Source organism: Ctenopharyngodon idella, chromosome 8, assembly GCF_019924925.1.
Source record: "Ctenopharyngodon idella isolate HZGC_01 chromosome 8, HZGC01, whole genome shotgun sequence".
Taxonomy (NCBI): domain Eukaryota; kingdom Metazoa; phylum Chordata; class Actinopteri; order Cypriniformes; family Xenocyprididae; genus Ctenopharyngodon; species Ctenopharyngodon idella.
This window is the reverse complement of record NC_067227.1, coordinates 23139581-23153519: the sequence shown is the minus strand read 5'-3', so window position 1 is coordinate 23153519 and position 13939 is coordinate 23139581. Positions and strand designations below refer to the sequence as shown.

General features: G+C 36.6%; 1 protein-coding gene across 3 annotated transcripts in view; it reads left to right on the top strand.

The window, feature by feature from the left end:
* csnk1g2b (casein kinase 1, gamma 2b) overlaps positions 1-13479 on the top strand; it is a 35639-nt gene extending 22160 nt beyond the window's left edge. For 2 of the 3 annotated variants that reach the window (XM_051904031.1, XM_051904030.1), the window contains 9 exons: positions 3240-3388; positions 3568-3802; positions 4083-4168; positions 5875-5959; positions 6049-6197; positions 6350-6430; positions 9368-9469; positions 11687-11793; positions 12366-13479. In XM_051904031.1, the coding sequence (XP_051759991.1) occupies positions 3240-3388; positions 3568-3802; positions 4083-4168; positions 5875-5959; positions 6049-6197; positions 6350-6430; positions 9368-9469; positions 11687-11793; positions 12366-12420 (1049 nt within the window). In that variant the 3' untranslated portion in view covers positions 12421-13479. The remainder of the gene's footprint in view (positions 1-3239; positions 3389-3567; positions 3803-4082; positions 4169-5874; positions 5960-6048; positions 6198-6349; positions 6431-9367; positions 9470-11686; positions 11794-12365) is intronic. The other variant, XM_051904033.1, reaches the window with a different exon arrangement.
* Positions 13480-13939: the final 460 nt, after the last annotated feature.

The following is a 13939-nucleotide window of genomic DNA, read 5'->3' as shown; positions in this document are numbered from 1 at the left end:
GGCAGATAATGCAAGCCCTCTCATCTCCTGAATCACACTGGGACCTGTGCCGGCCGGAACGATCACGTTTCAGTCCCTGATTCTTCTCCACTGTCCTGCTAATGGAATCAGGCCCTTGTTGTTCTTCTGCTGCATGCTGAATCTTTAATATGCAAGCATTCACTCGGGCATGTGTGCTAACTTTGACATTCCAGTGCGTCTGCGCTGAAAGGACATGTGTTTGATGAACAATGAGTTGTGTTGTTTTCACTCAGGCTCTGTTAGTGATGTGAGCAAGTGGGTTTTGAAATAGCAGAAAATCTCCTTGTTGATCTTTAGTGTTGCTGCACAGAGGTTGTTAAAAGTGGAACGGTGTGCCACAGAAAAAATTCACAAAGCCCACGACAATTGCTGCATCCAAAATCAAATACTTCCCTGTCATATAGCATGAAAAAAACAGTACGCCAAAAAGAGTAGTATGTCCGAATGCATAGTAATCGAAAACAGTAGGCGAAAAGTACCCGGATGACCTACTACTTCGACTGAGATTCTGAAGTGTGCTTTCAATGGACAATTTACTGTCCCATGAGGCCACAGGAGAGGATTTATAAATGGAAGTGAAGCCACACAGCTGATGGTAGTAGGTCACGTGACAGTTACAACATGGTGGATGTAGTGCTTTAGAATAGTATTTAGTATTTTTTGTTTCTGCCTATTTTTTAGATTACTTTTGCTGACAATATTTCATCAAAATTTCATATTGCACATCATAATGTTGTGATGCCTAAATTGAATTGACAAAAATATATAATTATTATTAGCATTTTATCAGTTATCTGCCATAACATAATAATGATCAAATTATTGGTATTAGTTAAAATGTTAATATCGGTTCATTACTAAATGAGACATTTTAAAGGATTAGTTCACTTCAGAATTAAAATTTCCTGATAATTTACTCACCCGAATGTCAACAAGGTCTTTAAGTCGAAAGGAAATTAGGGTTTTTGAGGTAAACATTCAAGGATTTTTCTCCATATAGTGGACTTCGGATTGAAGGTCAAAATTGCAGTTTTAATGCAGCTTCAAAGGGCTCTACACAATCCCAGCCAATGAGTGAGGGTCTTGTCTAGCGAAACGATCGGTCATTTTCTAAAAAAAAAATAAAAATATATATACTTTTTAACCACAAATGCTTGTCTTGCACTGTGATGCGGCACGCATTACATAATCACGCTGGAAAGGTCACGCGTGACGTAGGTGGAAGTACCACAGTAGGGCGAAAAACTCCATCTCATTTTCCCTTCCAACTTCAAAACCGTTGTTACCTTTTTTTGTAAAAAAAATTTGCGTTTGACTTTATCTTTGCATGTTCGCTTTGTAGACACTGGATTGGTACTTTCGCCTACGTCACGCGTGACCTTTCTAACATGATTACGTAATGCTTAGCCCCTCTGTTGTGCAGCTTTTTTGCGTACTGCATGGATAAAATGGACTGCGCTTTCTCTCATAGCCCTGCTTTTTGGCACTATAATAATTCAAAATTTTCATTTCTTTATGATTTGAAACACTTCAAGAACTTGCGATGGCCTTGTTTACAATTCAAGGAAGTGTTTTAGCTGCGCATGGTTGTAATTTTCCTTCCTCTGATTGCCGAGTTGGCGTTGAGTTTAAACCTCGGATCTGGTGCTTTGATGAGTCAGCTTCCTGGCTGCAGTCTTGCCATGGGCACATCCATCATTACTGTGGTTTCCAAACAGATCCGGCTGGCTAAAGTGCAGGCAGGTGTGTGCGCGTGTTCGGCACCCCCACCCGTGGGAATGACGTTTGCCTGATCAGGTAAATCCTCCTATAATCCCCCTGGAGCTGGGCTTTCCTAGACTCGTTGTCTCAGTGTGTCTCATGTGCCTCTGCATCTGACCATTGGGCCAAAGAACACACACACGTGGGATCTGGCACAGGCAACCTGGAATTGAATTGGAAACACTGGCAGCAGTTAAGAACTGTGTGTCCTTGAAGTCTTATTTTGTGGAGTCACAGCTTTTTTTTGGGACAGCATAAAAAAAAGTATTCCTGCACAACACCTGTTATTTGTAATAGACTATTTGCTTTGTTCTGTAACAATGCACTTTAAGTAGTACAGCGATTTATTTTTGTGTGCTACATGGTGCTAGGGGTGGATAATATTCTTGAAAATAAATATATTTTATTAACTAGATTTTAAATATATTAAAAACCTGGTTAAATTTGTATATTCTTATATTTTATTATAATTTAGATATTTTTTATTGATATATTCACACGTTTGAAGTATGCCTTTATTATTTGGTTTAATTTTAAATTAAATTTTAAAATATTTATTGTGACATTATAGGTTATTTAAATATATCTACCTGATATTTCGACCAAAGCATAAAAATAGGCTTCTTTCTTTTTAGTTAATAAAAGTTTGCAAACCTGCCCTTCACTCTCTTCATTGTGAAGTTTTGCTCACTATATATAATTAATAGATAGAAATGAGTATTAGTAATTTCTGAAGTTGTTTACTCCTTACTATCTATCTCCATGTTCAATAGCGGCAGCAGGTAAGAAAGTTTGATCATGTTAGCTGCAATATCTAAGGGGATGCAATCTTTTTACTTTAATATACAAGCTCTTTGATTGAATGGCCATTCCCCTGCCATAAAGCACTGTTTTGCATAATTGTGGTAGAAATTGAAAATGTATACCAGTGTATGTAGCTTCAGCTGGTATATCACCCACCCCTACAGTGCTATATATCATTAGAGGTCTCAGTGGAAGCAAACCAGTCCTGTTAAATGATGTTCAAGTCATCAGCCCCGCCTTCATTAACCTTTCAGAGTCATGCCCATTTTCTGTGCTCTGAGTCCTTACTGTGGAAGAGAACGTGCTGTGTGCATGGGATAGATCAGCTGTTTTACAGCCCTCTGTAAACTCAGTGAGCATAAGATAGTCACTGCTTTAATGAATTGCATGATGTGCCCTCTCTCTCAGGGCTTGTTAGTAATGTTTTGTTCAAGGTGTTGTCATTATGGGTCTTGTCAGAGACTGTGGCCTCTACTGGCTGTGAACAGGAGGCTAAACATTTGATGGTGTTAAGAAAATAATACAAAACTGTTTCACTAAAGAAAAAAAAAAAAAAATTATTTGTGAATATTTTGTGCAAATTCTAAGTTTGAGATGTGAGATTCTACATTTGCATTTCACTGGGTTGTTAAATAATCATTTTGTCTTTGCAGAGGGAGTTCCTCAGGTCTTTTACTTTGGGCCTTGCGGGAAGTACAACGCTATGGTTCTGGAACTGCTTGGGCCCAGTCTGGAGGACCTGTTTGACCTTTGCGACCGCACTTTCTCCCTCAAGACCGTCCTAATGATAGCTATTCAACTGGTAAGCATCCAGTCAGAGAGCCAGTTTTGGCTTGTCGCATACATTTAGGATTTCTTTTGGCTGTTTTCTAAATGATTTCTAGGAATCGTTCAGCTCTGTGTTTTTGTGGTATATATATATATTTTTTTATGTTCTTTGGTGCTGAATGTCCTCAGCCACAATCTTTCTTGTTTTTTCAGATAACACGGATGGAGTATGTTCACACACGGAGCTTGATATATCGAGACGTCAAGCCAGAGAATTTTTTGGTGGGGCGGCCGGGGTCCAAGAGGCAGCACACCATTCATATCATCGACTTCGGGCTTGCCAAAGAATACATAGACCCCGAGACCAAAAAACACATCCCATACCGAGAGCATAAGAGCCTGACTGGCACTGCCCGATATATGAGTATCAACACACATTTGGGAAAAGGTATGCACGCACGCACTATAAATTCACATCTCCTTTTATTTTCCTAAGTTTTTTTTCACGGATGTGTTTTTTAAACTGATTTCTTGGAAGAAGGGGAAAAATAATAAAATCAGCAGCCCACCTTAAATTACATACACAAGTTCACTTTCCTGAGTGACTCATATTTATGTAACCCACTTAATCATGAAGTTTTAAATATATCCGCCTAATTTTACAGCGAAAATGTACCTGTTGCGTCCATCAGTGTAACATAACAGTTGTTGTTTTTCTTCCCCCTCAGAACAAAGCAGAAGGGACGACCTAGAAGCACTGGGCCATATGTTTATGTACTTCCTAAGAGGCAGTTTGCCCTGGCAGGGCTTGAAGGTTTGTACTTTTCTACCTCCTAACAGTCTGTACATCATTTTTTGAAAAGGTTTCTCCATTTTCATATCTTCATCTCATGTTGGAGTGTGTTTTGAATCAATCAATCAATCAATCAGCTTTATTTATATAGCACATTGAAAATAAAACAAATGTTGACCCAAAGTGCTTTACAAGAAAGACAATAAAAAACATAAAAAAAACATAAAAATAAGAACAATAAAAACATGCACCATCTCAGCATATAAGAAAGACTGTTCAAAAGCTAGAGGGAAAAAAAGTTAAGTATGATTTATGGGTTTTTAGGAGTATGATTTGTGTGAGGTTAGCAATTAATTTAGCTAACCTCACATGGACCCGGGAGACTATTCCAAAGTTTAGGACCTATTACAGAAAAAGCATGATCACATCTTGATTTATATTTACAACAAGGAACCTTTTAAAAGTAGTTTTTCAGAAGAACTAAGTGCTCTAGAGGGAGAGTGAAGGAAGATGAGATCACTAATATACTGGGATGCATGACCTTCTAGTGCCTTATAAACATAAAGGAAAATATTGAAATCAATCCTAAATTTCACAGGAAGTCAATGTCAAGATGCTAATATGGGAGTAATATGGTCCCTTTTTCTCGTACCAGTGCTGCTGCATTTTGCAGGCAAGCTAACGCAGTCTGGGGAAGCCAATGTACAAAGAGTTACAATAGTTTTTGGAAACTTGCAACATTTTTTGTGAAATTAATAAAGTAATCCACAGGTTTCAGGGTTTTTTTTTTTTTTTTTCATCCACATGTACACTGGTGCTCATATGTATGGGGTTGGTAAGATGGCTGCATTTATTTGATCAAAAGTATAGTAAAGCTAGTAATTTTGAGAAATATTATTACAATTTAAAATAACTATTTAATATTTTATTTTATTTTAAAATGTAATTTATTTCTGTGATGACAAAGCTGAATGTTCAGTCTTGTGTCACATGATACTTCAGAAATCAGTGAAATAAGCTGATTTGGTGCTCAAGAAACATTTCTTATTATTATCAATGTTGAAAACAGTTGCGCTTCTTAATACTTTTGTGGAAACCGAGATACTTTTTTCAGGATTGTTTGATGAATAATTCAAATGGGCAGCATTTATTTAAAAGGTTTTTTTCTAACATTATAAATGTCTCTACTGTCACTTTTGATCATTTTAATGCATCCATGCTGAATAAAAGTAGTAATTACTTAAAAAAAAAAAAAAAACTTACTGACCCCAAATTTTTGTACGGTAGTGTAACTGAGAAGTGTGATGACATTGCAACAAATGCAGATATCAGCTGCTCGTGTTGTACTTCAGTTGCTCAGCCATGTGTCATAGTGTAATGATTCACATGGCTGTAGCGGTTTCTTCTGAACGCGCACAGGTGTTAGAAGCTCTGCATTTGCCTGCTGAAGTGCTGTCTCTCACACCATTGTTAATTCACCACTTAAATGGATTACATGGAAGACACATGACTAGGGTGAGAATGAAAAATTACATGTTAAAAGAAGAGTAAAACGATCTCACTTTGTGTGTGCGTCATCACCTATTCAATAAAACTAGCCACAGGCAAAATCTTGCCCTGGATTTGTGTGTTGCACATGCTTAATTACATTTCAGCCAGTTTTTTTTTTTTTTTTTGTCATTTGTGAGGAGTTTGTGGGTGGGAAATCATCTGTGTTTCCCAAACAGGCGGACACACTGAAAGAACGATACCAGAAAATTGGCGACACCAAGCGAGCTACACCGATCGAAGTGCTATGTGAAAGTTTCCCAGGTTAGTGCCATCGATTTTGTTATGTCAAGTACAGTAGTGTGTGAAGCGTTTCGCTGAACTAATGCCATTTCTGTTTTTACACACTGTAGAGGAGATGGCCACCTATCTGAGATATGTGAGAAGACTGGACTTCTTTGAGAAACCAGATTACGACTACCTGAGGAAGCTCTTCACAGACCTCTTCGACAGGAATGGCTACGTCTTTGATTACGAGTACGACTGGGTCGGCAAGCCTCTCGTGAGTGTTTGTTTCCTTCACAGGCACTTCCTCAATTCTTTTCTTGTGCACTTTAACTGTCAAATGCCTTTGTCATGCTGTGTTGGGTTTATTTGTAAGTGTATGCATGTGTGAGATGTGCGCAATGGTGAGATCATTGTTGTCTCTTTCAGCCGACACCTATAGGCCCCATCCCCACAGACACACCCCAGCCGAGCAGCAGAGACAAAGCACAACCGCAGACCAAAAACCAGGTGAGTCGGGTGCACAAATAAACTCTGTCAGGTGAGTATATGTACCTCAGGGAAGTACACTATACATCTTACCCTAGGTGGTCGTATCTTATTCGCTCCATTGCAGTGTAGGTGAGTCCAGGATGTATCTTACTCACTCAAATTCATGGCCAGATACAACATACCCACTCTAGGCGAGTGTTCTGCCCACTTTTCCTCTTTTGACATGTGATCAATCAAAATATGCCCTGACTCTTTTGGACGAACAAATTGATTACAGAGAAGAAGTTGTCAGAGGAGTTGCTCAAGTTTTGTGTAATGTTACAGTTGTGTAACACTTTCTGAACGTCATTCCTGTGAATAATTAGTGGAATGGAAGGCTGGTTAGTTGTGCCTTGCTTGGTGTAAACAAATCCGTTTTAGTGGCCAGTTGCTTAGAGACAAAGTTCCCTGCTGCCGAATCAAAATGCTTTTGGTTCAGCAGTGGTATCAGCACTGTCTGCACTTTCTGTGGAGCATAAATGTTCTGACTGGAGATGCTAAAAGGCCATAAATATGATGTTCCTGCATCTGTTTGTATCTGTCCTGATGTAATGATGATTGTGACAATATGGACCGGGCAAGAATGTCTGGATAATATACTACCGGTCAAAAGGTTTTTTTTTTTTTTTTTTTTTTTTTTGTGAAAAGTCTCTTATGCTAACCAAGGCTGCATGTATTTTGATCAAAATACAGTAATATTGTGAAATATTATTGGGTCATTCCATGTCAACTCAACCAGAGGTCCCTGTCTCAAATTTTTGATTTTGTTAATATTTTTTTCTGTAGAAAGACAAACATAAATAGTGATGAAAGCCAAAATACTACATTTCACAGATGTAATCCATTATTTGTAGAGAGAGGTCAAAATGACATTTTTCATCTGAGATTTGGAGCCAAATTAGAGAGGTGTTAAAATGACTTTAGAAAGATGGCAGCATCATTATTTTATTTTTTTTTTTAGAGATCGGTAGGTCTATTAGTAAAATCTGTTGACTTCATCAATCTTTGTTGCATTATATGCCAATGGTGACCATTCAAAAATGGCAAAAAGCACTTCTTGTGTTTTTTGCCTCACGTTTGCATGCCTGTAACTCGAGAAGTATTAAAGATATTTTTTTTGATTCTGAAAAATTCAACAATTTGAACATGGAGCTGCTGTGAGATCCCCATATCTATGGGACTGAACTATATAGGGCCTAGAAGGACATTGATATCTTAAATACTTTTAGAGTTACAGGCATCACAAAATGGCACTCAGGTATATTCTATGCAATTGAGTTGATAGAAAAACACGAGATACATTTCTAGTTTTAGCATTATTTGTTCTTCAGATATTCTTCTTTAAAAGACAAAAAGTATCATCTATCTATATGCAAAGTGACCCACATTTGGTTTTTGACCACTGAAAATGTGTACAGTTTACTAGTTTACTCATGGATTAACATGTCTGTATCTCTGGGATTGAACCATTGAGGGCCTTTAAAATGAAGATGCCAAAATGAAAAGTTTGTTAAGAACCAGGATATTAAAAAGGATATTAAGATTTCTTTATTATCTTTGACATTTAATATTTTGGCTTTCATCACTATGAATGTTTGTCTTTCTACAGAAAAATATTAACAAAATCTAACATTTGAGCCAGGGAAGTTTCCAAAATTTGGTTGATTTGACATGGAATGACCCTATTACAAGTTTTCTATTTTAAAGTTTTACATATTTTACATATTTTAAAATGTAATTTATTCCTGTGATTCAAAGCAGACTTTTCGGCTGCCATTACACTCTAGCCTTGAATGTCACATGATCCTTCAGAAATCATTCTAATATGCTGATTTGATGCTCAAGAAACATTTCTTATTATTATCAATGTTGGAAACAGTTGTGCTGCTTAATATTTTTGTGGAAACAGATACATTTTTATGGAATTTTTTTGATAAACAGAGCTAAAAAGAACAGCTTTTGTAAAATAGAAATCTTTTATAAATGTCTTTACTGTCAATTTTGATCAATTGAATGCATCCTTGCTGAATAAAATTATACATTTCTTTAAAAAAAAAAAATCTTACTGACCCCAAACTTTTGAAAGGTAGTGCACATTTCAGATTAGTCTCTGTCCAGACATTGCGTACTTGCCTTCATTAAGCCATTCCGGCACATACACCATTTCTTTGTCGCTCATCCATGTTCCAATGAAATCACAAAATAACATTTAGCCAACATGTGCTTCAGTTTTTCTCAGTATCCATCTTCTAATAAACAGAAATGTTCTTCAGTGCAACACAGAACGCCACCCTGGAAATTTAGATTTCATTGTGGTCCATCCATTCATTCCTATGAAATCTTTAAATAAAATGTATCAGATGCTTCCTGATTCACATCCACTGTCATACAGTTGCAATTTTGCTTGGTTTATTAAAAACATAATGCTCCGAAATCTTAAATCTCAGTTTAACCCTTGGAGATGAGTATCTCTGCATTCATTTTATGCTACATAAGCATAAAATGAGCTTAACAGTCTGGTGGAAGATTATCGTGTATGTGCCCCTCTGCTTGTGCTCTCATGTCTTTTAAAAACAATGTTAAGAGATGTTTAATGGTCATGTTCATGTCATTATTTGTAAAATCTCACATTGATTTCTAATAGAAGTCTTTCTTTATTCTGCATGTTTGCTTTTATTTTTTTTCTCACTCTGATTTTTCTTTATTTCCATTAGTTTGTGTCATTCACTATTAACTTCTATATTAGTAATTTAGCAAGCTTCTGCATGTGAGATGTCTCCTTTTTAACGTTTAATTTTTCGTTTGTTTGTGTTTACTCACCCACCGGCCCCTTCCCATCATACCTCAAAATCTCCACCTCAACCCACCCCATTCTCCACGCTTTCCTACACAAAATGCTCTTCCACTGTCGATCAGTCACCTGAACTCAAAGGAAGTGAGTCCCATCCCACTTCAGTGACCAATAAGGAGACTCTGGGGTCGCATCTCACGGGCGAGAGGCTGGGGGGCTCAGTGCAGGTACTGCTTCTGCGTGATGCTACTTTTTAGTGAGCATGGCTGCTTCTCTATCTGCTTTTTGCGCACTCATTCATCTGTGACGCTCAACTTGGCTCCTTTAGGCTCCGAACACACTACAGATGGCGGCAGTGCCGTTCCTTGGAGATACCATGTGATTTAAATAGAAGCCATCAAGCGTTTTAGTTGGAGAGCAGCTCACAATGTGATAGGATCTAATGGATGCTGATAGATTTGAAAGAGAAACTCTTGTATGGTAAAGGCACTTGATGAAACACATGTGCCACCTAGTGTTGGTTTTTGGAATGATATCCCGTTGTATAAACACAGGTCTTCTGTTTTTCATCTCGCATCTTAAGATAATTATTTTTTTTATGAATTTAATCATCCTCACAGGGTTATTATAGTTCTGAATTTATAATTTTATGTTTTCTTTTCAATTTAGTTTTTGTTTTCAGTCTGTTCTAGTTATTTCAGAGATTTTTTTTTTTTTTTTTTTTAGTTTTAGTGCCAAAGTTAATGCTCTAGCACTAGTTTTACTGCTATCTAGAAGTATTTACACTGCCCCAGCACGAAGATGACAGTTCCTCAAGTTTTACAAAATATCATTCAGGCAAAAAGGTCTTTTGAATGTTTCAGTATAGTGTCATATTTTTTAGGCAGAAAACGTCATTAATGTCTCATTTCAATGATCACACATTCATTGTATCCTCCTTATTTTTCAATGCGGAAGTAAGGTGTTTTCTGTGAATGTGCGAGACTTCCGATTTATTAGCCACTATAGGGAAATAACGAGATTAAGTGCAGTAAACTGTAAAACTGTTTGCGCCACAAACCAGCGTGTTTATAATTAAGACAATAAACAATAATTAAAATAATATGGTAATATAAACCAATTTGCAATATCAAGCAGCATAACGAGCCGTTTTGTACACCTAAAAATAACTGGAAGCGAATGCCAGAACACATGAAATGTACAAATGGCCACGCCCACTCTTACCTGAAAAATAAGGTGGATAGGCATGTGCACATATGTGAAGTTAACAGGATGTTTCCATATGTTCTTTTAGCCTACAGGAGATTATACACACACACATATGCACATTGTATGAACTATATGAACTATTTATTCATCAGAAAGACATTAAATATAATGGTATAATCTTTAAAGGATTAGTTCACTTAAAAATGAAAATTGCCCCAAGATTTACTCACCCTCAAGCCATTCTAGGTGTATATGACTTTCTTCTTTCTGATGAACACATTCAGAGTTATATTAATTAATATCCTGTGTCCAAGCTTTATAATGGCAGTGAATGGGACCAATGAGTTTGAAGCTGAAGAAAGTGCATCCATCCATAATAAACGTACTCATCACGGCTCCGGGGGGTTAATAAAGGCCTTCTGAAGCGAAGTGATGCATGTAAGAAAAATATCCATATTTAACATGTTATAAAGTAAAATATCTAGCTTCCACCAGACCGCCTTCCATATTCAACTTACGAAAAAAAAAAAAAAACTGACGCTTGTTTCGTAAGTTGAATACAGAAGGCTTAGGACGTAGCGTGAGGACTGCGAGAGGCATTACACTTTCTTCGTAACTTTCTTCGTAAGTTGAATACGGAAGGCGGTCTGGCGGAAGCTAGATATTTTACTTGTTTAAATATAAAACTTTACTTGTTTAAATATATAAGCCGTGTGGAGTATGTTTATGACAGATGAATGCACTTTCTTGAGCTTCAAACTCGTTGCCCCCGTTCACTGCCATTATAAAGCTTGGATGCGTCAGGATATTTATTAATATAACTCCGACTGTGTTCATCAGAAAAAAGAAAGTCATATACACCTAGGATGGCTTGAGGATGTAAATCTTGAGGTAATTTTCATTTTTTTAGGTGAACTAATCCTTTAAGGATGATTGTTTTGGTTGCAAAAGAATGTGTTTAAGTTAGTACTTTGTTTTGTGTGTATCAAATGTTGTTTTGATGAAATAAGTCGGTGCAGGTGTTTATTAGAGTATATCACATACTCTGAAAGAAGTGTGCCCTTTTGGTCTAAATCTTCAACGTTTACAATTCAGTTTTCAGTACTTTACTATTATAGGACACATGATTCTAGTGTGAATTATGACTAATTTCACACAAAAAATTGTAAAGAAAATGCTTCAGTTCTGGTGATTGTATGAAATGTTTATATTGTTTCTGTCTGTGCGATCCCCAGGTCATGAGCTCCACAAATGGAGAGCTGAACACAGACGACCCAACCGCAGGACACTCCAATGCTCCCATCACTGCACCCGCTGAGGTAGAGGTGGCAGACGACACAAAGTAAGTCTCCCAGATGCGTTCCTAGTAGGCGTTCCCACTGCTGGATGCCCCAGTTGACTATAGATTTTGAAATATAATCACAAATGGGATGTAAACCTGGTAAAAAAAAATATATATAATAAAATAAAGTCAGTTTTCTTTCTATTTTAAAATTAACGTTGTGCAGGTTAAAACATTTGAATCCAAATGGCAGAGAATAATGCATCTTATCAGTTGTTGACACTTTTCCATGCATTATTTTCTTTATATTTTTATTATACCTGTATTTGGGTGACTTGAGTACCCTTGAGTACTGAAGACTGCTGTCTTCACTCCCATTGGTTGTAAGTTCTCATTTGCATAAATATGTCACAACGCTGGATATGCCAGTTTTGCATCACTGTAGCTCATCAACTCTAATTGAAAATGAATTATGTATGTTCATTTTGTCTTATCATATTGCTGTATGAATGTCCCTGTACTGATTTAATGTTCCTCATTATGTCTCAGCGCTCTCCAATTTATAACCTAATTCTACTTATCAAGACATTTTTTTTTGGTCTGTTGTAATTTTTGCTCTGATTTTCTTTCAGGTGCTGTTGTTTTTTTAAGAGAAGAAAGAGGAAAGCTCTTCAAAGGCACAAGTGAAGCTCACTCTTTGAAAAGAACTTGATACATTCTGGTCACTGTTAAGTTTGAAATGCAAGCAAATACACAGATCTCTCTCTCTTTCTCTGTCTTTCTGTCTATATCTCTCTTTCTGTTCCCATCACACTTTCTTTCATAGATGCTTCACCACTTAATGGAGTGCAAAGGAATGTTGTTGACTGTCCAACAGACTCTGGTTCCTTCAAAAAAAAAAAAAAGAGAATGAAGATATATGATACAAGATGTGTAAAAAGAAAAGAAAGAAATCACACATAAACATTCAAAAAGATTAAAAGAACATGATGATATGAGAGTAATTGATTATATAAGAACCCCAGTGGTGTGAACTAAAAAAAGATGCTGTTTGACACGGTGTATACTAGATTCCATGCAGAGCATTTATTGTTCATTGATCAGGGGATGAAACATCAGTGAACGGATGATTGTGATTTAAGTTTTCTTAGAAATAATTCTTATTTGTGACAAAAGCCTGAGGGCAGGAGTCGCCTCTGCACTGGGAATGAACCCCACCAAATTACAAATAGCAGGACACATTTCATCTCAACCAGACTCTGGAGTCTTTTTTTCCTGTAATTAAATTTTTTGATTTTTGTTGACAGGAATCTCTGGGTTGTAAAGCAGTTGTTGTGTCCTGGAAATGCTTTCTTTTTGTCCTTTTTTGTCTTTTTTTTTTTTTTTTTTTTTTTTTTAAATAGAAATTCTTCCATTTTTTTCTGTCATTGTGGACTCTGTAACACAGTTACTGGCCTCAGGTACTGTGGGCGATGGAGAGACAAATGGATATTATTCTCTTGTCATTGTTGTTATTGCACTTTTGGGAAAAAAAGAACACAACACAGTGGGCTTGCAATGAAACGACGAGAAAAGCGTCAGACAATATAAACTGATGTTGGAGCGCTCCCACACAGGGCTGATTTCTGTTCAAGGACCGTTAAAGGAAAAGAAGAAAAATGTACTTCTGTTTTATTTCTCACATCAAAGTTTATTTACCAGGAAATCATAGTTTGTGCCTTTCCAAGTAAAATGTTTAAAATCTAAGCAAGTGTCCTGCACTGACATTTTTTGAGCGTGTTGCATTATGGTTATGAATGTTGTAGCTTTGTGTTTTGAACAGCTCCAGTATTTTCACCTCATACCTTGAATGGCTTATGTTGTATATTTCTCAGCTTAAGGTGTGTTTTAATTTTACAGTTCTAAATCAATTATTGTTTACAAATATTATATTTATATTGTGTGTATATATATAATATATTATATTTTATTACTGTTAAAAATACACACACACTGGCCACTTTATTAGGTACACTTTGATAGTACTGAGTTTGACCCTCTTTTGCCTAAAGAACTCTCTCAATTCTTCATGGCATAGATTCAACAAGATGCTGGTACAATTCTTCAGATTTTGGTCCATATTGACATGGTGTGTGAGTGTGTATGCATATGGTTTATGATTATACACAAATGTGTATAATGACGTGGGTATTACAACAAACACTTC